The following is a 26,053-nucleotide window of genomic DNA, read 5'->3' on the forward strand; positions in this document are numbered from 1 at the left end:
GCAAAAGTCTGTCAGACTAAGGGTAAGAAACAGGTCACGGCATCAATTTCATCTCCTACTCTTTGTGCCATCTCAGCTGCTGTTCCTCATTGCCTGAATTGCTCTGCTACAAACTTAAAGGTAAACGGAAGACGAATCTCCGGCCTTATTGATTCGGCAGGTTCTGAGAATTTCACTGACATGAGAGTGGCCCATCGGCTTAAGCTTCACATCAAACCGGTTTCCCAAAGTATAACCCTGGCAATGTCTTCTTCAACGGCTTCTGTGATAGGTGAATGTACGGTGGATCTCTAAACTTTTCAGTTGACAGATAGTTTACTATATTGTTCATAGGAACAGGATGGAAATGGTTAAATTACTATTTGTTACAGCTTCAAAGTGCAGGAGTAAAGTGAAGTGGGAAGGACAAAAAAGATGGTCATACCTGTTGGCCGGTGACTCGCACTTCCTGTTGGCCACCAGCACTCATGACCTGCTGTAATGCCTCTAGAGTCACCTCCCTCATCTGTTGGTGTGCCTCCTCATCACCCTGAAATACCTTATGTACAAACAAAACATATTTTGATCACTTAGTGAACAGATATATCCCCTCTACCACCTTAACATGTCATATATACAAATCTCTTAACTTAATGGGATATACAGAACAGCTGCAATACTATACTGTATATACAATACAGTACAGTATACTCCTACATGACTGAATTTTACATATCCAAAAACCACTGAAAGCTCTGAAAGATATTCAATAAAGTGCAGAATTTGAAGAAAAAACTAAACTAGCCATGGAAAGCAGATCACAATATGTACATGAGCCGACAAACAGTAAAGCACCCCCCACCCCAGCCTTAAAATTTGTATTCTACACAAATTCTTTTATATCAGTATCACATAATAAAAGATTACTTCATATAATTTTAACCTATTATGTATAATACGTCTAACTGTCTCCTGTAAAGATCCCCCAAGCTACTTTCAACCCCAAAATTTGAATCTTTCACCCCTTGAGTATGATGCCAACCTTGAGCACAAAGAATTAGCACATTAAGTATAATATCTATCCCCTTGAGTATGATGTTAATCTTGAGTAAAATGAATTACCCCATCAAGTAATATATTTGTCACTGTACTCAAGGGGCTTAGCTGGCATTATCTCTCACTGAAATAAAGATTACGTTGAAGAGGAACATATCATAAAACATCCTTAAAGTTAATGAACATAGATTACTTCTTTAACTCAACACCTAACTCTCACACAGCCTTGTACCTGTCCAAAACTATTGTAAGAAATAGATCAGTTGAACCATATCATTTAAGAATATTATTCTAAGACACACCTCGATGCATGCATCACCTAATCTCTCTATACCCATTATTGTATATCTAAAAGTGTATCTCAACACCTGTCTCCGTTATAAAGCATAAATATTTAGGACAAATAGTTGTATAATTTTTGTTTTTTTAATTAATATTTTGATAGGTAATAGTGGTGTAAATTTTGCATTGTGATGAGCGCGCCCAGGCCGAGTACAGATTATTATTTTTTTCCCACCGGGCGTAAGAGATAACTGTACATACTGTATTGAATCATAGCAAGAGGAAAGCTTGTTGAAGAGCTGGACAAACTGCAGTGATATTTCCGTTAGCCGGAACAATTGGTGCAGAGCACTTCCGGGAGTGAGAGTTTCCGGATAACGAAATAACTCTCAAATATGGAAAAAAATCCCTCATACCCGGAATTTTCAGGGTAACGGGAAAATATTCACAGAAGTTCCAGAATCATGCATTATTTCATCTCTCAAAGCCGGAAGAATATCTCCCATCCCTGTAATTTTCCGGGTACTGGAAAAATTTTCTCAGAATTTCAGGAAAATGCACCTGATTTTCATCTCCCAAACCTGGAAACAACTCCTCCATCCCCGGTATTTCTGGAATTTTCTGGGTACTGGAAAAATTTTCTCGGAATTTTCCAGAAATTGTGCCCCTCAGAAAATAGTTCCCAAAGCCATAATTTTTTTTTCGTAAAATTCCAGCTTTGGGAAAGAGTTTCCCAGAAAATTTCAATTCTGGCTATCGGAAAGTTCCGTGTTTGAGGGATTCTAGCTAATGGAGAGATTACTGTATCACTTACGCTAGAAGAGCTAATAACACTGGGAGAGGCAGCAGCAGGCACCCCACTAACACCATGTGGTGCATCTCCTTGCACTTTTTACATTTCCCTGCCCCTCCACCTACACGAAGCATGGTTTACAACTCTCACAACACTGTTATTAATAAATTAAATCACTTTGATGCACGAGAAATCGGCACAAGACATGGCAAATGTGGGTCAACGTTATATCCTGGGTCCTAAAAACACAAAAGGGAGACTGGTGTGGTGACCTTGGAGTGCAGTCTACGTACAGTAGTTGTCAGATCGCACTGGCGTTTCCAAATGTGCATCTTGCATGTCTTGTGTTCATACGCAAACATAAAATTAAATTTTTTATTTCATATGCAAATTTGTGTATGAAAACTCTTAAGTGATCATTTGGATTATACTCAAATTTGTGTATGAAAACCCCAGGAGTGTTCATGTACTTATGAGCTACACCAACTATCATAAACATGTATGCTATATTCTTCTGACTCTGCATCAACCACTGTGTTATTAAGATATATTTCCTTTACATCCAGCACCGAGAGCCATCCCAAGAACCTTTTATTCTAATGACGAACCCAATAGCAGGACAGTTTTCATATTACAATAGTATAGGATCTTCTGAATTGCCCCATAAAGCTCGGAATTGTGGTTCCATATAAAAAATAGCCTACAGTCTGTACTACTTAATACATAATAAAATTAATCTTGTGTTAAAAAAGTTTTCCTACCAAACAAACACCTAATGAAAGTCCCCCCATTACCTGAAGGTGTTTTTTAGCTTCCCACACTTCCTCTAAGCTAGTGGACTGTGGAGTTGGACGTGGCTTTATTTCTAGTGACTGGAAACAGACAAGTCGATAAAACCCTCATATGATCCCATCTTGCAGGGGAAGGTGATAACTTTGTGGAATCTGAATACTCCATAATAATATGAATCACAAGACAGTGTTCTCCCCACTACCGTCTCAAACCAAAGGTTTTATTCTTGCAATTGATTTTCCGATTGTAAAATAGAAAATATGTGCCTGTATTTATTTCATGATGGCAAATATCCAAATTTAGTCAACAAAATTTTGTATAGTTGTCAAAAAAAAAAAAAATCCATCTCAGACCTAAATCTCTCAAAACATAGATGTCTATTACTCAACTGGTGATACTTATTAATTTATATTTTGTATTTTTTCATCATGAAATTAAAAATGAAAGAAGGTTACTTTACAAAGGATGCTTGTATTTTTACCATAAATCACAGGAACAAAAATAATTATGTTTCATATTGAACTACGGTACTTTAAAAATGTGAATTACACCGTATTTTGATGAGTACAATGTAGATTCAAAGTCAACACAAACTATGTCATTTGTAGTGTTACCTGATAAGCTGGGGAGGCTTTACGGTGTGGGAAGATTAATGTTAAGTACAGTATAAAGGCATATCTTTTGTCTCTTTATATAACAAGACAATGCCACAGCTTAGACTAGTTAATACTTTTATTTTCTCACTTCTCTTTTTCACCGATCTTTTGCTTCCAATACTGTACATGTTTTCACATGACTAAACTGGTGCACATGAACATAGGCACCCCACCAAATTTCACCTGATGATTAAACACCCTAACGCTACCTGGGGGATAGGATTAGGGTGTTTAATCATCAGATGATAGAAGCTGGGGTGCCTAATCTTCATGTAATCCTTAAAATTTTTTGCTTAATTTATCTTATCAGGTGCTATAGGGAGTCTTTTAATGTAATATGTCCTGCATTTATGTAGGAGGCTACTACCGTAAATGTTTCTTTAAATAAAATACACTACCCAGTACCTTTAACCACTTGTGAACAAGCAGGCTCCCTTCTGGGCTGTATAGAATCACCTGGCATTAGGAAAATAAAATACGGAAAAAAATAGCACCCCCACAGTGAAGGGGTTAATAAATTTTTATTAGGTCTCTTTACTTTGGTAAAAAAAATTACCCCTCTTCCTTCCTCAATCTAATCTTTGTTATTATCCTTTATTCCTACTTTTATTTCTCATGGCTTCTCATCCATCTTTTAAGGCACACCCTTCCAATTCCAAATAAAAGTTAAGGTAATGGTGCTTCCTCCACCTCTCTCTTTTAACATCTGTGCATACAGTGATGCTACCAAGAAGGTTTGTCATTATAATTTCCTTTAATTTTTCTCTCACCCATGTTTACCACTGATATCTTTCTGTTGGACATATTTAAGTTTAAAAAGCATACAAGGTATTTTTTTTTTTTTTTGAGAACCGTAAATGATTACTACATTTTAGGACGTGCAATAAATAGTTACCTAAAAATCAGTAAGAATAAAGTCTGGTCAAATATCTGATCAGACTTTACGCTTATTGATTTTTAGGTTCCCTTTATTGCATGTCCTAAAGAATAGTAATCCTTCAGGGTTTTCAATAAAAAAATAATAAAAGACCCTTTATTTCCTGTCAATAAACTTTTAGGCTGTATATATACACTGTAACTATAGATTTAAATACCTGTAATTTCCACTATGTGATTTCCATTGAAATACACATTTCTTTATCTCTTTGTGTGGTGGGTATCTTTGTCATGCTGTGGTTTTATATTCTTCATGGCAAGTGGCCTCAACAGCCCTCATCCACACACTGATATCACCCTAGGAACTTCTCTGATTCATTAATGATTATACTCAAATATTCTCAGGCCCAGCCATGTTTGAGTTTTTATCATTAATAATAAGAAATTAGGCAGAGTACTTACGGTATACAGGTACTTCAATATGACCCTTTTGATTCAACAAGATCAACTTAACTGCTTTCTACCATAAATTATCTCTCAGTTCATAAATCAATAATTTCAAAAACATCATGGCCAAAATGCACCAGTTTTATTATACTTTAAAAACAACCCACAAGTTTTTCTTGCCTCGGTAGCCCGTGCACCGTGTTCTAGCTATAATACAGTATTTTTGAGGTTATTACGTTCCAAATGGGTCAATAATTAATTTATGGATATCCTGCTGAATATTTTTAGTTCTGACTCAGCCAGACATGAAGTAGGTACACTATACTGTTCTGATGCTGCACCTCTATTTACTTTAAAATGATATGCCAGTACTTTTGAAAATTCTATTTCTGCTGTATCAACTCATTTCTAAACTTTATTGCTGAAGTATGCAGTGTTTCAGTTAGTGCTGAAGGAAAATGACCCTTGACCATTCTATCACTCTATATTATTTCTTCCATAAAATTTAACCAATGAACTGCATACTGTATGTCAATCTTAACTTGTATACACATATCACCTCTCAGGGTAGGTTGATGAGAGATCTTCCGTGTCTTGTTCACATCTGTTCATTCTCATCGAGAGCAGTAAGTCCTTAGCAATTGGTTTTGTATTAACAAAACCTACAAAACAACTACAAAGATTAAATCTAATATACCTTATCCATCAATATCCCCTCCTAAGTTTGTACAGAAATTTAATATTTGTTTATCATGACGGCTCTACAATTATCATCATTTATGGTACTACAGTACAGCAGTGTGGACAGACATCTAACAAGAGCACTGTTTAAGGCTGAACAAAAGACAGAAGACCAGACACTGATAATGATGCCAAAGCTGAAGTGACAATCTTCTGTTTTCTTTGAAAATAGATGAGCTATATTGTACTTACTACCATTTGCTCATCTCTTTTGATCAAAATTTAAGTTCAACAGTATTTTTGAAAGGTTGGTCACAGCCTATAGCTCATATACTCATGTATATATATATATATATATATATATATATATATATATATATATATATATATATATATATATATATATATATATATATATATATATATATATATATATATATATATATAATTTGATAAAGTATTTTTACCATTTAATACATAGGCTATTTTGTTGGCTTCACAACATCTACTATTAAATATCAAAACAGTATGTAATGACATTATTAAAGTAAGTCATCTGCTGGGATCTTACAGTACAGTACATGTCATGGTCAAGACTACTGTACCCTGTACTGTACCGTGACACTCAACACTTGGTTTTACTAGACTTTGTGAATTTGGGTTTTTCTCAAAGACTGCACAAGATTTTCCATTCCATTTAATTTTATTTTCCTAGCTTTTATTTGGCACTTAAATTTTTCTTGTAATTCTTTTAAATAAAAGAAAAAGGATGAGAGAAAGACGAAGAGATGTCATTTGTGTGGGTAAGAGAATGGGTATCGCACACAAGCATATGAACTTGTGTGCATCCATGCATGTGTATGTGCTGTATACCTGCATGTTGATGAAAATGTGTGCCCACATACAGGTACTAATTTTATGTGTTACTGGAGGTGGCCCTGGGTTAAGTTGAATTACAGATACTTGCATGAATACAGTTTTATTTACCTTAATCTACTTACATGAATTCATTACAGACTATTTCACTGATTATGATTATATTTGTTGTTCAGTTGCTCCTGCATTTGTTTTACAATTATCACCATATATTAACACACTAAGCTAGGTGAATAAGCAGCTGCTAAGAAGAGAATATTGCTGAAGTCGTCATATTCATAACTTAATTTTTACGAGTTCTATTCACTTGAAAAACAATATATATATAGTAGCATAAACTAAACCAAAAAAGTACTATACTATACAACAGCAAGAGCCATGTTTAGATGAGGTCTTATTACTAACACAACCACTACAGTGTAAACAAGATGTTATCCCAAAACTGTAGTGTACTCATCCAAAACTGATGTTTATATTATTAATTTTCAAATGATAAAAAAATAAAAAAATGAGAGAGAGAGAGAGAGAGAGAGAGAGAGAGAAACAAATACGTACATCATCTGCATTTGAGACACATTCTTACCACTTTACCTCCTCCCAACACACTTGATCTTAATAAAAAGCTGCACACAGTCTTATATATTTAAGTTCAAACAAGAATTTCAACCCAATCAAAGACATGTCTCTAAATTTATTTAAGAATTTTCGAGATATAAACAAACTTGTCAAATATACTAAGAGGATGAAGTACAGAATTTCCATGACACAACCAACTCCATTGTTTCCTTCATATAACACGTATTTATCTGTATAAAAATGACATAGTGAGTCACTTTATATTATTTTAAAAGGTCATGTTTGCAGTTATAATTTGGCTTAATACTGTTAAGGGAATGCAAGCCTACTGTACACACACACACACACCCTACACCCCCCCACACCATAAGCACACCCACTCATTCACCCCCACACACAAGTGTGAATGGCTCAGATGACCCTTAAAGCTTAGTTTTCTTCCATTCACTTATTCATATTAGTAACATAGGCTTTAATTTTACTGTTTTTTTTTCTAAAAAGAATAAGATTTGCTCAATATATTCTATATCTCCCAAAACCCAAACCTTATCAGACATTTCAAAAGCTGATTAAATTGAACCTGGAAAATGTTCTTTATAACCTTAAATTCATCCCGGCTCTGCCTTCGTTTTCTTGTCTAAAATTTTACTGTATTTTCTTCAACTTTCTCTATTACAGGTATACTGGTACTTCATCCTGCTGTCTCGATGTAAATGCCAGTGCCATTAAAGCCTTCATGATATATTGGTTAAGTAACCTTCCTATTATTTCAGTGAAACCACATGTTAGGTGCTGGGGTACTAAAGGCTGGCTTTACCTTTAACTCCTTCAAAATATATTTCTTCAATATTTCCACTAATTCAAAGGCATAGGAAAAAAAAAAAAAAAAAAATCCTACATGAAAATTCTGCCATTTCCTGACTGTCCACAAAGACATTTTGAGTTTCCTTGTTTGTACAAGCAATAAGACACACATTGTTCTGATACTTTATGTCCAACATCTATGCTTTCAAGGTACCTGTATTTTGTAATATAAAATCTTTAGTTACAAGCCACTGGTAGAGTACAGTATAATTAACACAATGACATGTTAAGAGTAGCATCAATGCCAGATGTTGAGACAGGATACTGTACTTCCTCTTTTATGTTCTGTAGAAAAACTAAAATAACTCCTACCAATTCTGATGACTGTACCATAGCAAGTCATTTATGCTCTTCACACTACAGTACATGTGTAATTTCAAAGTGCTGATTTCTATTCGTGTAAACTGATAATTTATTTTGATCAAGATGCTGCTGCTGCATTCCCAGAGTTCAAGGCAATTATGACACAACACAGTAATTTTTTTTTAATCTCCAACACCCACAACACCAGGCTATTGTAGCAGTATATGCCTACCAGGTTGTATATGCATCTCCAAGGTAGAGAATACCGATCATAACTTCATGATGGCCAAGGACAGGCTTACACTCCTGCTGTAGCTACACAGGAGATTTTAAGTGTAAACTTCTTTTTATTTACCAATCACAGAATCCCTGTGCCCTCTAATGTCTTGGCCAGCATACATTGTCAGTCCAAATCAGCTAACAAGAAGGACTGAGTAACAACAAAATTCTTAAGGCATCAAAAGTTTCTGCATCGAGGTGGACTAATGTCAGGAGTGTAGCATGGCTTCTATGTTCCTTGTCTTCCTGGACAACATCCAGGCACACCATTAACAACTATGTGACCTGCACCTGCATGTGAAATTTTTGTTTCTGTCACCTGTCATCGCAGCTCTTAACCAACCCATATATCAAGCCATAACAGATATATCCGAGATGTATAATTCACCGTGGATTGTACCGATTGGCCAAACAAGTCTACAATTAGGGAATTCTGACACACACTAACATCTAGTACTGTACACCATAAACATTATCAACGACAGCTGGGACAAAGTAAGGAAAGCCAATATGAATACCATATGGAAAGCCCCATGAAAAAAGTTTGTCCATGACCTCACAGGAAGCATGAATCTTTCAACAGAAAGCACATAAGATCAAGCTTGGTCAAGCCTTTGGGATTTAAGTTACAAACAAAATAGACAGAAACAAGGTTATAGTTCCCGAAGGAGGAGTTGTCACTCGATGACTCGTACAACTGACAAGAGAGGAATAGGCAGCAGAGGAGGTGAAGGTTATCATAGTACCACACCAGCAGAACATCAAGAAGCTGAAGCTGTTGGAGGTCTTCACACACATGCATGCACACCATCAGGAAGGTCATTTGTAGTCACCCCGTATATACACCTGTATACTGTAATAAAAAGCCCCCATATGACGTATAACTGAAAAGTGCGAGTCCCAAGGTTCTCCGACCCCTCAAAGAAATAAGTGGGGAGGGGGGATCCTGATCCACTTGACCTCCTGGGAATTATGCCCTCGTCTGAATCTACAGTATGTTGATTTAAAAAAATTAAAAATTCGTATGAATCAATTCACAGTGCTGGGGATACTTGAGAATAAAAAAAATAAGAAAAGTTGGTACTGTATTAATGTTATAAATTTTAAATGTTATATAAGCAGAATTAAAACATGATGTTGGTTACCTGAGAAGCCACCATTTCAATAGATCCAGAGCACTGTAAGTTGCTTGAGGTTTATTAAATGTAGCTGTGCCCACCTGTCAATTTAAAGGTCAATTTTCTCAAAAGTAAGATTGTTTATATTTTTTTTAATAAGTCATTTAGTAATTGGTTTATTTTGATTACCTTTTTTGTGTTGTTCTAAAGAACTTCCATTATCACCTGTACTTTGTTTTCTTTGTGGTTACACGACATAAAAAGAAATCATTTTATACACATACCAATGCTATATGTGAAGGGTGTGCAAAAGATATAAGGTCAATTGCTCAATAAAATGATGCACTTCACGAAAAATTAAAGTGATTTAGTTGATAGGTTCAATGGCCCTTAATATTAACTGGGGATAATGTTCTTTCCTCTCTCTCTTTCATTTTGAGAATTTTGGCAATTACTTGTGGATAAGTATTTCAAAAACAGACTTATTTGTAATAATATTTTCATAATCCTTTGACAATTTTCATTGTTCCTTCCCATACCCTAATAAGTCAGCAAGAAGTCCCTTAACAAGAGTACTGTATTGTATAATATCCTTTCCAAGATGGGTCAAAAGTGAAAGTGGTTTCCCGATAGATATGGGATTTCAATTTAACCTTGCAGAAAACTGCAAGACTTGGCAATGATTATGACACATATAGAAGTCACAACACCTATACCCTGTACACATTGGCATGTTAATAACCATACAAGTAAGTGTTTACACCTGTAGTCTGTGTGATGGAGCAACAATTAGGTGGTTAGTCATTACAAGACATTTGATGGGATCCAGGCTGCACTGGTAATATGTGAAAGTCTCTTTTAGATAGACAACGTCACTGGGAATATCAAAGCATGCAACGAGTCATAGTTATGAAAATACAGCTTTGCTTTGATCCTAAAATACCCCATTCCCATTGTCTACATCGATAATGGTAACTAAGCATTTTTAAAGTACAGTATTTATGTTGTACAGTAATGTACCAAAAGACATGTACAGTATACACTTGTGTATGCAAAGTGCAATAACAAGAGTTACTGCTGTAAAAACAAACCTCAAACAAACATTATACATGTAGTTATGTACTGAGGTATCCCAAAAAACTTAACACCTGGTAACTATAGTTACACCATTGTTTTATTATTATATCAAGTTTAGTGAAAAGACAACATTGCTGTACACAATGATGTGACATTTCAAATATAAAATATATTGGACACACAAGTTTAACATTCGGTAGAGCCAACGAAATTAATTATGACACTGGCTGGGGTATAGCATAAGGTGCTCTGCACTTCAGGCAAATGACCATAAAGAGTAATCTAACATTACCAATCTCAATTACCCTTTTGTTTGGCAAATTAGTTGAACATATAAATACAGTATTTCTCAATAGAAGAGGAGCACTGGTTCCCCCTACAACAGCACATTGGGCAGTAAACAAGTCCAAATGTGGGAAAGTTGTAAAAGGTGAAACAATCCTTCAGTGGACTAGTATCCTGCCAAGGGGATGGGGTAACCTACTAGTTGCTGAATGCTATGAATCGGGGATCAGCACCTGTCCGGCCACCCTGCTTCGTGGCAGCAAAAGGCGAGTGTGCATGAAAAAAATAAATAATGTCTAGTTCTTGTTTTGTACAAACACTGCAAACATCATTCAACTTAGTGTAGCTAACCATCCTATATTTCACAGCCATGATATACAGATCATTCAAATCTAAAAAACAAACAAAAACAAGAAGAGCCCTAAGAGTAACAATAAATAATAGTTGCCATTATATACATGATATTAGTGAGACATACAGTACCTACTTCTGTAGGGTCACTATAAACACCACACAGAAGTCTGACTCCAGTAACATAGTGCTACCACAAGAGAAGCAAGTCCTCATTTGTTTCTAACACTTTGTTATAACAGGCACTGAAATGTGTTTAATACCAATAAGCATTGGGGTCAGTGGGATTTCAATTTCTGGATGAAAAAAATAAATATATAGTACCAAAGAAGTAGGCTTGAGGGGTTATTAGGGGACTGCGGCAGTCTCATGCAATTTGTTAAGAAAATAAGAGCTTATGACAAAACAATCATGAATGACTGGGATCCTTTATACAATATTATTTATGTTTCAGTTGTTGTTTTCAGATGACACTTTCCTGGTGGGTAATTCATAAAAACAATTACTGTACAAATATTAGTTTGAGAGTTTGGAAGAGTTTGTAAAAGCAGAAAGTTAACACAGATGTAATCAAAACTAACAACATGACCATTCACAATTTAAGCCTTAATGGATCATTTGAATATTACCTCCCCCATCCCGATAGTTTTGGGGTGGTTAATTCCAGGCTTGTTAACCCCTAACATTCAGCCAACGAGCATATGCACATCCGTAGGGCTTTGCAGCCAATGTACAGTAGAACGTTGATATAACACGAGATACGTTCCAAGAGAGGTCGCTTTAAACCGAATTCGCACTAAATTAAAGTGTTGTTTCAATGGAATAATTTGGTACTTGAGAGAAACACAAAATACTAAAAAGACCGAGAGTCTACCCAGATACACCTCAGCCCATCTCCTAGAATAAACAAAACATTGTTTTTTGTAGTAATAAAATAAAACAAACACCCATACATCAACACAGCTAAAATTATGGGACGTGAAATGGTCTGTTTACTAGGGATCAGCTGATGGGAAGATGGGGGGGGAGCGGGGAGAGGTGAGGTTATATGTTTGACAGTTGATGCCAAGGTCTAGTGCTTATTTATTTATCTGTCCTTAAAAGTGACTTTAAGTTTTCTCTTATAAAATGTCACTGAACTAACATGTTCTAATTAATTTTATTACAAAGGGCTAAAATTTTTATCTCTTGTGCAAAATATATGACGTTTATATTCAAATTATTCGCTGTCTTGCAAGGATTCTAGCAATGCAAATAATATTTTCCTATCTTTAGTCTGTGACATTATAATTATAAGATAAAAACATAAAAGCCTAAAACCACCAAACCCTGGCTGGGAAGATGGGGGAGAGGGAGGAAGGGGAGGTGATATGTTTGACAGTTGTGTCAAAGGTCTAGTGAAGTAATTATTTGTTTAATTATGTCCTTTATATCGAGTTTTGGTTTTTTGTTTATAAAATGTCACAGAAGTGACCGGGGAGAATATAATTTACATTGCTGGAATTCTTATAAGATAGTGATTAATTTGAATATAATCATGTTATAGTTTGCACTAGACAAAAATTTTAGTCATCATTTAGTACATTATTTTGAGTACATGTACAGTACAGCTTTAGGACAGTGTAGCATGCCCAGAGAATCATTAGGCGCAAATATTAAAATATGATGCACCAGATTGACTCGTGCAAAATAGGAAAGATTCGCTTTAAATTAAAACATTGTCCTTAATTGTGGGTGTCGCTTTAAATCAATAATCTTAAATTAAATCGCTTTAAATCGACGTTCTACTGTATATGTACAGTATCTCAAAAAAGTATCTATGTACACTCTGCGTGAAACATTACGAGACCACAGATGATAGATATTGGGACATGCATTTACTTTGGTATATAGTTTAACATAAGTAATGAAATGTGGATTAATTTCAGCTTAATTAATATGATGTTCGGTTACCAAATGTAGTAGGATCAGTACGCCAGAGCCACACAAACCAACCCTCCCGAGACATCACAAGTTGCATGTAGCATTTTGGATATCACCGAACCCATTCTGGCAGATATTTTTTTTTTTTAGATACTGTACACACCATCCTTTCCTGCCCTGATTTTAGAGACCTGATGCCTTCCCGCATTCTCGTTGTTTATATTTCAAGTTGTGGTGTGTGTGTGTGTGTGTGTGTGTGTGTGTGTGTGTGTGTGTGTGTGTGTGTGTGTGTGTGTGTGTGTGTGTGTGTGTGTGTGTGTGTGTGTGTGTGTGTGTGTGTGTGTGTGTGTGTGGTTGCGTGTGTTTGTGTGTTTGTGTGGTTGTGTGTTTGTGTGTTTGTGTGGTTGTGTGTTTGTATGTGGTTGTGTGTTTGTATGTGGTTGTGTGTTTGTGTGGTTGTGTGTTTGTATGTGGTTGTGTGTTTGTGTGTTTGTTGTGTGTTTGTATGTGGTTGTGTGTGTATGTATTGTGTGTTTGTGTGTTGTTGTGTGTGTTGTGTGTTGTGTGTGTGTTGTGTGTTTGTATGTGGTTGTGTGTTTGTATGTGTTGTGTGTTTGTATGTGGTTGTGTGTTTGTATGTGGTTGTGTGTTTGTATGTGGTTGTGTGTTTGTATGTGGTTGTGTGTTTGTATGTGGTTGTGTGTTTGTATGTGGTTGTGTGTTTGTATGCATCTGTGTGAGTGTGTGTGTCTGTGTGTGTGTGGGGGGGTTCAAAATAAGTGGTTTACTCAAATTAATCGCTCTCTTACAAAATTTCAGCAATACAAGTTATATTCTCGTAAGTCAAGTCAGTGACATTTTATAAGTGTTAATGTATCCTCCGTGTGGGGGTGGGGGGGGGGGGTTAAAGTGACTGTGCCACCTCCCTCCCACAAGGGCCGTCTCACTGTTTGTCTACTGCACTGAACCATTCATGATACAATATTGCTTATTTGTTTTTCATTAATTAGTAGATACGTTACTGTACTAATCTGTGCTTATTAATACTTGTACCCTTCATATACAATACAGCACAGTATAGTACTATGTATATACTGTACCTCATAGGTAAAAAATTATGTCATTCAAGACATATTCAGGTCATAAGACCCACTAATCCCCCACCCAACACTGGGTCGGGTTAGTAACGTGACCCAATAATCTCCCACCCAACCTTCATCGCAAGTGTTAAGACATGGTTAGTTATGTATTACAGTCAATTGAGTGAAGTGTGTAACAGAGACGTAACGATCGCCCAAGTGACTAACGAGCCGATCAGTGGTGAAGGTAAAAGAAACAGTTCTGTTCACGCCCGTATCATAGTGCTTTTCTTTTTATTTAACCAAACTTTTAGATAAAGTATTCAGGATTATTAAAAAAAAAAGTGTAACGAAATTAGAACTGATTTTTCTGACTACGGTAACAACATTTCTTATTTTTCTTTTTCTCTTTAATAAAAGAATGGAATTCCCATCACTATATCATATAGAAATATTTTGTTTAAGGATAACTTATTGGAAACGTTTCATAGAGAATTTATGAAGGATCATTATGGTATCAAATTCATCTCCATATCACAATTAGCCACGCTTGAGGGGGGAGGCTGCCCACGCGACCCTACCCACCCACTCACTGGTCTCTTCTCCTTTACATACATTACATAACATTAATTAAAAGATACATATTTTTTACATTAATTTTACTACATCTACAACCATCGTTAGTCGAGGCTTTAATGTACACAAAATCAATACAATATGCTCTAATACCCGCTTATTTCATCCCAAATACTCTTGGATAATTGCTTTAGAAAAATCCCAAAATGGCAACTGTAAACTGACGGGAATCAGTCGTGTCCATAGGGTATTGTAGGAGATACCGACTGCACCCTCACCAAGAGATCACTCAATATATGAGTATAGTACATTTTAAAATGTTATGTAACATAATGTTAGAGGCATACAATGTGATAAGAAGTATACAAAATACTGTAATTTAGCTTTCATGTTTATTCAAGACATCTTCAGGTCCTGAGACCCGCTAATCTCCCATCCAACAATGGGTGACCTGACATTGTATCAAAAGGTCAGAAATATGAGACCACTAATACCCCACCCTACCTTCACCTGACATTGTGTCAGGTCAGGTCAGCTACATGGGAGTGAAAAATACCAGTCTTTGCTGTAACACACAGCTTCAATATTTATTTAATCAAACTTTAAGATAAACTACAGTATTCTGGATTATTTTAGTTAACAAATGGAGTTTCTAACTTAATTAGAACTGCCTTTACAGATTCCGGTAGTTTAGACTCTTGGAAATCTCCCCAGCACACAGAAACATTCTGAGGATGTGGGCTAGTGTTTGTCTGTGAAAGATGCATAGTTTAGACACTCAGAAAGTATTTCCAAACTAACCGGAAATATTTCCGGGGATGGGGTTTTTTCCGGGTTTGAGAGAGTCATCCAGTTAGCCGGAAATCTCTCATCTCCAGAAGTGCTCTGTACCAAATGTTCCAGCTAACGGGGATATTCAAGACACCAACAAAATAGATGTTCACTCCACTGTCAACAAAGCCCAACTGACGCCTGGTGGCTGAGTCAAGCGTCTGATGGGACCACAAAAAACTAGTTCCCTGTACTGCATATATTATCAATACGTTAAATGTTAAAATGACTAATAATTTTAATATGAAAAATGCAAAAATATTAAAGAGCACAACTTTCTTGATATTTACTCCACTGGAAACGAATGTAAACATAGAACAGATTACTGAATTGGCAGACTAGCCAATCAGCTGATGCTCACAACAATACGTGATGTTGGTGAGGATTTCGTTAATCAAATTTTTTCGTTAACCGGATTGAAGATTCTTATGGAAGGTAATTCGTTAACCGAAATTTCGTTAACCGAAGGATCACTGTACTATATGACTGTAAGAGTTCACATTATACCTAAATATGTAGGTAGCCAGCAAATAAATATAAATATGCTAAGAAGGATCACCTGTAATTTCATAATTTAAAAAATATCATAAACCCAGGAGCAGATGCACTCACAGTACTGTACCACCATCTACAGTTAATTAGTTATGTTTCTACAGCAGTACCTCAATCTATACATAATCATATGGAGGAAAAAATTTATTTACAGGACAAACACAAAGAGATGTTTGTGGCTGCCGGCACCTTATTTATTTGCAAACAAACCACGCTACAAAGCAATGCATATCCACCTACGGCTCACTTTGCATGCGTGCAGAAAATACGATATTGTAATATTGTCCCATTCACCAGCAAAGCCTGCGTTACGTAGAGTGCATTTGCCCAAGTGAAAGCAGGAAAGGAGTATGTCTCATCGCGTCCATCCACAACGTACGTCAGATATAACTGACCAAAGAACTGTACCATGTGGATGCACTTGTGCAGTTCAAGTTTAACTATGCAGTTTTGGCCTGAGGGTGTGTAGCAGGTAATATCTCACTTTGTGGGATATTACCAGAGTCCCTGAGAGCTGCTGTAAGTTTATAAACAACTCTCTCTCTCTCAGACACACACACTTACTTTAGCTCTCAAGAGAACACAATGGTGATTTACCTGATACGAATGATAAGAGCACAAATAACAAAGGCTGCTGAATCCTCATAATTTGTTATGTGCAAATTTCTGGCAGCATACAGTACTGTACTGTATTTGTAAAACAATATTCTGCAAGCATCATCCTCACTGAACACATTGAAAAACTTGAAATGATAAGATACACAGAAATATAGAATAAAAACTATTCTAAATATGGTTGAGCAATATGAGGCCCAGGTAAAGCAATTGAAGAAATTATGAAGAACAGGGTTTCTTAACAGCACAACTGAGAGGAGTGAATAATAAGTAGATTAAAAGCCACGAGAGAAGGCAGTGTCGAGTAAAACATAAGGATGTACAGTCTCGTTCAAGATTCTTCGAACACTACTAGACAGCTGGCAACTCAAGGCTGTTTGTTTACTATACAGTTGTACGTAGTAAAAATTATGAATAAATGTAAAAGTGATCGGTGATTAGTTACTTAGTTCCCTGTTGCTTAATTTAATGGTAGGGCTTTGTTGTTTCGTATTATATTATACTACGTACTTTAGTAAACAAACGGCCTCGAGCTGCCAGCTGTCCCCAGCAGTGTTCAAAGAATCTCGAACGAGACTGTACATCATTCCACTTGTTCAACTGTAGAGGAAATAAAGCATAAAAGAAAGATCACTGGAAGAAAAGGCAACCCTTTTCTGACAGAAGATTTGAGATTCTCATGCCCACATGAAGACAAAAGTCATCAAATACCACAAGTCAAGGAAATTTATATTACAACTCCCTTTTGAACTACATACAGTACACGAAGAAAACTATCTATTGAATATTCCACATTCAAAATTGATCATTTCACCCTTATGCTGATTTATACATCTTCCACTTTATCCTTTTTATCAACCGTATCACTCACCATTGGCGGTGGCTGGGGAATGGTGGGACAATATGCCCCACTTACTCGGGAACACGCAGGGTTGCTCATGGCATTTGGGGCTGGTGGGAGATTGGACTGATTGGTACTGGGTCGGACAGCCCACATACCTTCCACACCCATATCTACATTTCCTCCAATCTGTAAATACATTTGAGAGAAAATATCATTACTTTTTATGGAATAAATATTACATTGACATCACTCCAAAATTATTAATTTAGACCAACTAGATCAGATAGGTCTGGCCAACAAGGTATTGTATAGAATATTGTACTGCCATGTCATAGGGCATACATCTCACAAAATAACAGCATTTTAATCCGAAACATCTGAAAATAGTCTAATTGTTTATTTATTTTATAATTGCAGTCCAGTATTACCTCTCTTCATTGAACTTCTATACAGTACAGTAAGTCCTCGCTTAACTTCGTGTCCCGATTAACCAAAAATTCGTTTAACATCCCGGTGATTCGGTACAAAGTCGTTTTGCGTCATCACGGACTACTTTTTACTGCGCATCACCCTCTCTCGTCTGGCCGCGCTACGCTCTCTCGGCTCGGATAGCTACCCACACTTGCGTAACGCCACAGGGTCCCCAAGCGACGCCATGCCAGTCTCTGTTACGACTTCACATCATTCGTGTGTGCTAAAGTGCTTTTACTCTAAAACTGTACTCTAACCATTCGAAATGGCTTCCAAGTGCCCATCAAGTGCTACTGATGCTAGTGTAGTGAAGAGGCAACATAAGACCATTACCCTTGCTACAAAAATGGATGTATTAACCCGATTTGAAAAAGGGGAACGTGCTGGGGACATAGCCGCTGTGCTTGGTCTAACCCCCACAACGGTGCGTACTATCCGGACCAACGCTGACAAGATTAAGGTTAGTGATGGAAGTGGTACTACTCTCAGTACAATTAAACAACTCGTACTTGAAGTACTGTGATAGAAAAAGTGGAAAAGATACTGGATATGTGGATGGAGGACCAGAATCAATGCAATGCGCCTGTGAGCCTTATGGTTATCCAGAATAAGGACAGATCCTTGTTTGACGACATAAAGGAAACCGAGGGTGAAGGATCGGAAGAAGAGACCTTTACGGCCAGCCAAGGCTGGTTTCAACGATTTAAGCGTTGTTATAACTTCCACAACATAAAGATGACTGGTGAAGCTGCTTGTTCAGATACTGTTGCTGCCAAGACATTCCCCCCTGAATTCAAGCAGATTATCCAGGAAGGAGGCTACTCATCGAAGCAAGTCTTCAATGTGGATGAGACTGGTCTCTTTTGGAAGAGGATGCCTAAGAGGCCAGGGTTTAAAGCAGCAAAAGACCGTTTGATGCTGCTGCTTGGCGTGAACACTGCTGGTGACTTCAAGCTGAAGCCTATGTTGATTTCTCATGCTGCCAACCCACTGGCCCTGATAGGTTACTCAAAGGATCACCTTCCTGTGATCTACAAGGCAAAGAAGAAGGCATGGATAACCGGCACCATATTTAGCCAGTGGTTGAATGTGTACGCCGTCCCTGCACTGAAGGAATACTGTGCCAAGGATAACCTGGACTTCAAAATTCTTCTGATCATTGACAATGCTCCAGTTCATCCTCCCAATCTCGACAACTTGCATGACAGAGTAGAGTTGTATTCCTGTCCCCCAACATGACAGCACTGATGCAGCCTATGGACTAAGGCGTCATCGCCGCATTCAAGGCGTATTATTTATGCCGTGCCATGACCCAGCTGCTCAAGGCTACAGACAGATAAAAAAACCTTCGATCCGAGAATATTGGCGTGGCTTCAACATTCTTCCTGCAATTGACAACATTGGCTGTGAATATGGATATCCTCAGCTAGGCTAGACAGGCAGGCTTTGATGAGCTGGAATCAGAGGATATTGAGGACGTCCTGGCATCCCATACAGAAGAGCTCACCAACGAAGATCTGCAATTGTTAACAGAACAAAGTCCCGCTGAAGACGACCAAGAACCTCAACAAACACTAACTTCCAGGAGGATGGCAGAAGCGTTCAACATGTTCCAGCAAGCAATGCAAATCCTTATAGATGACGACCCAAACAGAGAACGTAGTTCAAAGGTTCAACGCAGCATTGATGACAGGCTTGGTTGTTACACCAAGATGTATAAGAAGAAGAATAGCACCACCAAGCAGTCAACACTAGATTCATTTTTTTGTCACGGGACGGCAAAAACAGCTTCTTCACAACAGCTGGCAGCCAACGAGGAGCAAACATTGGCGAAGGAACCCTAGTCAGAGCAGTCATCTTTTCTAATCCAAAATATTATGAAAAAAAAAAAAATCATGGTAGCAATGGCACCATACCCTAGTTTTTTCCATGAGGTGTTAAATTCAGTACAGTAAAGCCTCGAATAATGACAGTAATGTGTCCAATAGTGCAGTGAAAGGTGAATCATAATATCGCAAATCATTAATTACCATTAAAATAAAGCAATAATAACCTCTCATAAGCAGCACGGGCAGTTCCCAATGAGAGGTTCACGGCACCATCAGCTCGATGAACAGGCTTTGTGTGAAATATCACATAGTCTAGAACTGCTTTTAGTGCTCTTGTGGTATGGTCGGTAGCGTTCCCTGGTCCCATGCATTAGGTCAAGGGTTCGAGTCCTGGCTGGTGAGGTCGTTGATTATATGTTCAAAGTCCGCGTGTTATATGAACTAAAAATGAAGTACATATATATATATATATATATATATATATATATATATATATATATATATATATATATATATATATATATATATATATATATATATATATATATATATATATATATACAGTATATATATATATATATATATATATATGTTTTAAGTAATGTTATTTAATGGTAATAAATGGAACATTAGAAGTAGCTAACCACTAATGGCAAAGAACAAAAAAAAATAAAAAGAGATGGATTGGAAACCCCAACATATATGTGCGCATTTAAGGATACCGCGTCATTTATCTTTTTAAGAATATGTACAAAAGATTCATTATTGTTTATTACTGAATATGTATTTTATTGAACTAATCTTTATATATGCAAAATGAACAATTCAATACATTAACAATACCTGTACGTAGAATACTGAAATACACAAGAGGATAAGAGACGGCATTGTTGTCAGTGTTTACACCCATAATGTCAATTATCCACCTGAAACTGAAGAAAATAAGACCGTGGTTGTTGTTGTAATTAAATTAATGTAAAAAATATGTATGTTTTAATTAATGTTATTTAATGTAGTACAGTATCGGATCACTTGGAAATTAAACAAATTTTTGGTCTAAGGTTCAGACGTAGTACCAAAAGAACGTTAAGTGGGACGACGTTAAGCGTGAACTTACCGTAATTTAGTCCACAAAATAAAGCAATATTCTACCTCAATTGTTACCTACAGAAGGGTGAGCTTTGCTGCATCTCAAAGGTAGAGTTTGAAACAGTTTCAGGTGTGTCATGTCTCTAAGCAGTTTTATGTCTTTAACTTGTGGGAGGAAGAATATGATTTGTTTCGTGCACGATATCTGGGAAGTATCCTTTACAATAAATATAAGAAAACATACAATATATGAGTGTAGTCATAGTTTAATTCCCGCTCCCTGTCATTTATGCATGTTCCCATATAGCAAATCATCCCCATAGTTGAAAGATAAAGTTCTTAATGTTTGTCAACCAAATATATTATACTGACTATACCGTTTGCAAGCATGTCCACTGGATCATATTTACCATTGCAATTCGAGATTTAATGCTATAAATACAGAAGAGATAAGATAATTTCAGAGATGCATCTCACAGGCACACTTGCCAACCTTACTGAGACAACATGAAGTGCAGTGCTCAAAGTGAAAACCATCAAACCCAGGGGTGCAGATATTTTTTTGGTGGGTGAACCTTAAAATCCAATTACAGCCATAAATGCCTACAGTAGCTATTTAAACCTGCATCTAAAACTTTTGCTTTGCTCTGACAAATACCTTGATAGCCCATACCTCCTATTTTAGTCATATCTTCTCACATCCTTCTTAGAAGTACAAAACATCTCAAGAGAAATTCCCTTCAACTGTCCCATTTCAAACACTTTCTTACCATTTCCATTCTGTTACCCCCACATACAACTATCTGATATCTTATTTCTGTCTGTAGCTTGAATTTTAGTCAAAAGTATTGTACTACAATACTATGCAGTCAATAATCTCCTCCAATAAATGATCGTTCACCAAAGTTTTGGACATACACTGACAAACTTTCCTCCTGAAAATATACTTTATGAAATATTTGAGACACTGGATCAGTGACTGTGCATGGTGGTGAGTGATGAGTCTATTTGTCTTCACTGAGTTTGAGGAGTAAGTTATATGGTGATTGTAGGAGAATGATGATAGTACATTGAAATCTTAATTGTAGACTTGATAACATTGAGTGTTAAGAGTAATGAAGCAAGTCAGTGTATAAGTATGTGCAAAAACTAAGAAAATAACCAAACTGACACTAAGTAATATGGAATATTTTTACATGCTTTCCTTGGACATGTTCATTATAGCATCCACTATGTAATTATCCATTTTTAGGAAACTATAGACCCTAAGCTTTTCGGTTTAGATACCTTACTTTACTGTACATTAAAGTTTAACATAAATGATTTAACAAATCTTACAGGTAATGAGGGAAATCCATCTCTTGCAGGACTTTGTGCACTTCTAAAATTACTGTTATGATTTCGACCCATTCCTCGATTTGGATAGTTTCTGGAACAGAAAAAAATTTTCATTAAAAAACTCCCAAACATCACATGTGTTCAATGTGCAAAATAAATTTACTTTACCTAATTCCAACTCAAATTAGTTCTCCAAATTATGTGATGCATCTGGCTTTTAATTTCTAAATGCAGTAAAACTTCTCCAAGTCTGTACACCTCTGGCAATATATGTCTTGCTAACGTGAACTTTGTAATATGAAGAGTGTCAAAGATGTAAAGCAACATCTCCACTCCAGTTGAGAATAGAACCCACAGCAACAAGGATTTATTGGCTGAGATACAGAGGCACTAAAACACAGCATGATTAAGTTAAGCAGAATAATTAACATACTTAGGGGTGAAGTTTGGTGTTGGGAAAGACCCTTGGGGTGTTCTTGCACGTGGTGAGTAGCCATGAGGTGTTGGGCTACTAGCTCCCCGACCTCTCATCCCCGTATTATGTACCATAACCTGTAAAAAAAAAAGAAAATCATAAAACACACAAACTACTACACTAAATAATATGCCTGTTGCCAAATTTGAACAAAGACCCTAAATTTAGTTTTCTGCAAATCATAATGTGATATACAAAAACATTTGAAATTTCATATCAGTGTGAATAGTCTAAACCTTTGCCATAAATACTTGAAAATGAAATTCATCATTCTGTTTAAGTGATATGTACATTTGTTTTAATTTTCATTAAAATATATAGATTAATGTAATACTTGTGCTTTGGACAAAATATATGTTAATTATTCTGCTTAACTAGGGAGCACACACACACACGTGCACGAACTGATCGCTATAAGAACAGCCCAGTCCCAACCATTGTAAAAATTATCAATAACTTGTAATAAACCAGTGTATTCACTCCCAGTAAATACTACTTTTTGCACTGTCACTATGTTGAAATGAACTGTAGTTTGAGCTTTTCCCCATCTAGTTATTATATATCTTATTTGTATCACTTATGTTACTTGTATATTATTTGTAATTCGAAACCCAGTCCCCAAATATGTAACTGTATATTTTCAGCCTTCTGGCTGCCAAGCTCTTTCAATAAACCGTTAATTATTATTATTATTATTTATTATTATTATTACTCTCTCTACAACCCTGACCTCCTGGGCAACACAAACATGCCCTACTGAGTTGCCTATACAACTATGAGAGATGGCATGTGTTATAGAATAAATTATGATCATCAGGTAGAGTGTAAAATTATAACGGAAACTTAATTATATTGAAAATGCTTAGCCCCAACACTGCCAGTGTTTTATAAGACGATCCCTTGTCAAGGACAAAAAAAATTGGAGCTTCAAAAGTCGACTTATAGGCCGCAATATGTGGTAATAATTGCGAGAGTTAACATCTCATCATCAAAGACATCTATCTTGTTACTGTTTTGGTTTGACTACAGTTACACCACTGAAGTTCCAGCAGCAATAGTACTAGCGTCGTGTGATCAGACTTCTTAAAAATTGCTGGTAAAACCAATGCCGCTAGTGCCAACCAAAAGAGTAACTTGCTGGTACAAGTGCCCAGGTGACAATGTGTTCCTAATAAGAGACGGCATACTTGGTATAGTACTGTATCCCTCTAGCAAAAATTAAAACAATTAATTCCAAAAACCATTAACAGGGAGCAGCAGCATCCGAAACTAACAGAGAACACTTCATGAAGCCCTAACAGGTGAATTTTAAACCTAAAGCGAATGAACTATGGAAATGGAAATAACAAAGTAATTCTTAAATTAGCCACCACGAAGCAACATCACCATGACATATTGCACTATTTCAAACCACTTTACTAAGTTATTCTAAGCCTACTGTTAAATACCTCTCCATACCCTACTATACAAACATGTACAGTAGACCCACAAATCGATTACGGTATATGATTTCAATGCAACCTGATACCCTAACTTATTCCTTTTTTTTTAATCTAATGCAGTGAAGATTGATTTTGCACGGAACAAGCCCAGACCTCCGCCAGAAAAAAATAAAAGGGGAAAAATATCTAGCAGTTTATTACAACAGTTCACAACTATTATTCCAAAGTTAGCTCAGAAAATTCTCTGTACTTGTGACTTCCATGAAGCAGTTGTTCAGACTAAAAGTGAGTTATAATTTGTTAATAAGTGTTTTGAAATAATGGAGATAATGCTGAAGGGAGAAAAGGTGGTGGTCTTAAGGCATATTCTGGTGTATCTTTTGGCGCTACATTCTCTCACTCTATATTTCCTATTGGAATACTGTACATGTGAGTTATTCAATACAATTTAAATTTGCACAAAAATTTTGGTCCTAGTCGGTATTAAAGGTCTACTGTGTACTGTACTAATCCTAAACCACTCCCTCTACAAAGTTTTAATACACCTGACCCAGAGACAAAACATTGTACCGTCAGTACACTAGTTGATAAACAGGACCAAAATTTTCTATGCAATGAAAATCTTAAACAAACACTAACACCTAACTTTATATTTTCCTCAACACAGTAGAAGTTGTCTTAAATGCAAAATTTTGTCTTAAAAATTCTATACTCAAAATGTGTTGTAATGTGTCCACCAGTTCCAGTATTTGCCAGCACTTCTATACATTTCATATAAAACTAAATCATCTCAACAGACAGCACCATTCGTCTTATTTTCTAATCCCTTAAAAATTTTATTTAACACAATATACCAACTGTTTTAATTTGCTTCTGACTTTTTGTCTAAACAACCAACTTGTAATCACAACAAGGTCAACACTTAATGAAAGCTAAATCAGAAGGTTGGGAGGCTGAATGAAACTTATAATCTGTGTAAAAATATAAAATGATTTACTATTGGCTCAAGACTTGAAAAACCTGGAGGTTCACTTTTCATTCTTACCCACAAAACCTACCTGTTAGTTTATATTAGTTTAAACTGCAGTCTATGATAACTTTCGTGTGTTAGTTGGAGCTCCTGACTGACTAATTCTGAAAACTTACATGGTATCTTATAGGAGTAGAAGTTGAGAAATATGGTACTGATACCTCACGCATATGCTTTCCGCCTTTCTTCTTGCTTCTTCCCGCAGCTGTAAAAAATAAAAATAATTGTGTACAGCAATGAACATTATTTCATTTACACAATATTCATGTATACAGTAATCCTGTGTTTTTCGCGGGTTTTTTTATCGCGGTTTTGACCATTCACATTTTTTTACTAAAAAATTATATACAGTCATGCACCGGTTAACGTCCTAGATACGTTCTTGGAAACGTGACGTTAACCGAAATGGACGTTGGAGAATTATAATGAATATAATGTGCTTATTTGATATGTATTCTTAACCCCATCACCACTGTCGTGCATATTGCAAGGTCAACCTCATCTGAGTGGTAAGTGGAAACATTATTGCCAAAATTTCAGCTTTCGTCACAAAAACTTCTAAATGGTCTATTTCTCTTCCTTAGTATGTATACAGTAATAATGTCAAAAAAAATTTCAAAAGATTTTGACAAAAAATCTAGCAAGGAAAATAATGTACAGTATACAGT

The 26,053-nt window shown here is 36.3% G+C and overlaps 1 protein-coding gene across 8 annotated transcripts in view; it reads right to left on the minus strand.

Moving 5' to 3' along the window:
* The window catches only part of LOC121864600 (putative bifunctional UDP-N-acetylglucosamine transferase and deubiquitinase ALG13), an 84,480-nt gene that overhangs the window by 33,621 nt on the left and 24,806 nt on the right, over nt 1–26,053 (minus strand). For 6 of the 8 annotated variants that reach the window (XM_042363671.1, XM_042363673.1, XM_042363672.1 and 3 more), the window contains exons 11-15: nt 25,502–25,590; nt 22,872–22,990; nt 22,439–22,529; nt 17,739–17,897; nt 425–538 (exon numbers count right to left, since the gene is read on the minus strand). In XM_042363671.1, coding sequence (XP_042219605.1) covers nt 425–538; nt 17,739–17,897; nt 22,439–22,529; nt 22,872–22,990; nt 25,502–25,590 — 572 coding nt within the window. The remainder of the gene's footprint in view (nt 1–424; nt 539–17,738; nt 17,898–22,438; nt 22,530–22,871; nt 22,991–25,501; nt 25,591–26,053) is intronic. The other 2 variants (XM_042363670.1, XM_042363669.1) reach the window with 2 other exon arrangements.

This window comes from Homarus americanus, unplaced genomic scaffold, assembly GCF_018991925.1.
Source record: "Homarus americanus isolate GMGI-L3 unplaced genomic scaffold, GMGI_Hamer_2.0 scaffold57965, whole genome shotgun sequence".
Classification (NCBI taxonomy): domain Eukaryota; kingdom Metazoa; phylum Arthropoda; class Malacostraca; order Decapoda; family Nephropidae; genus Homarus; species Homarus americanus.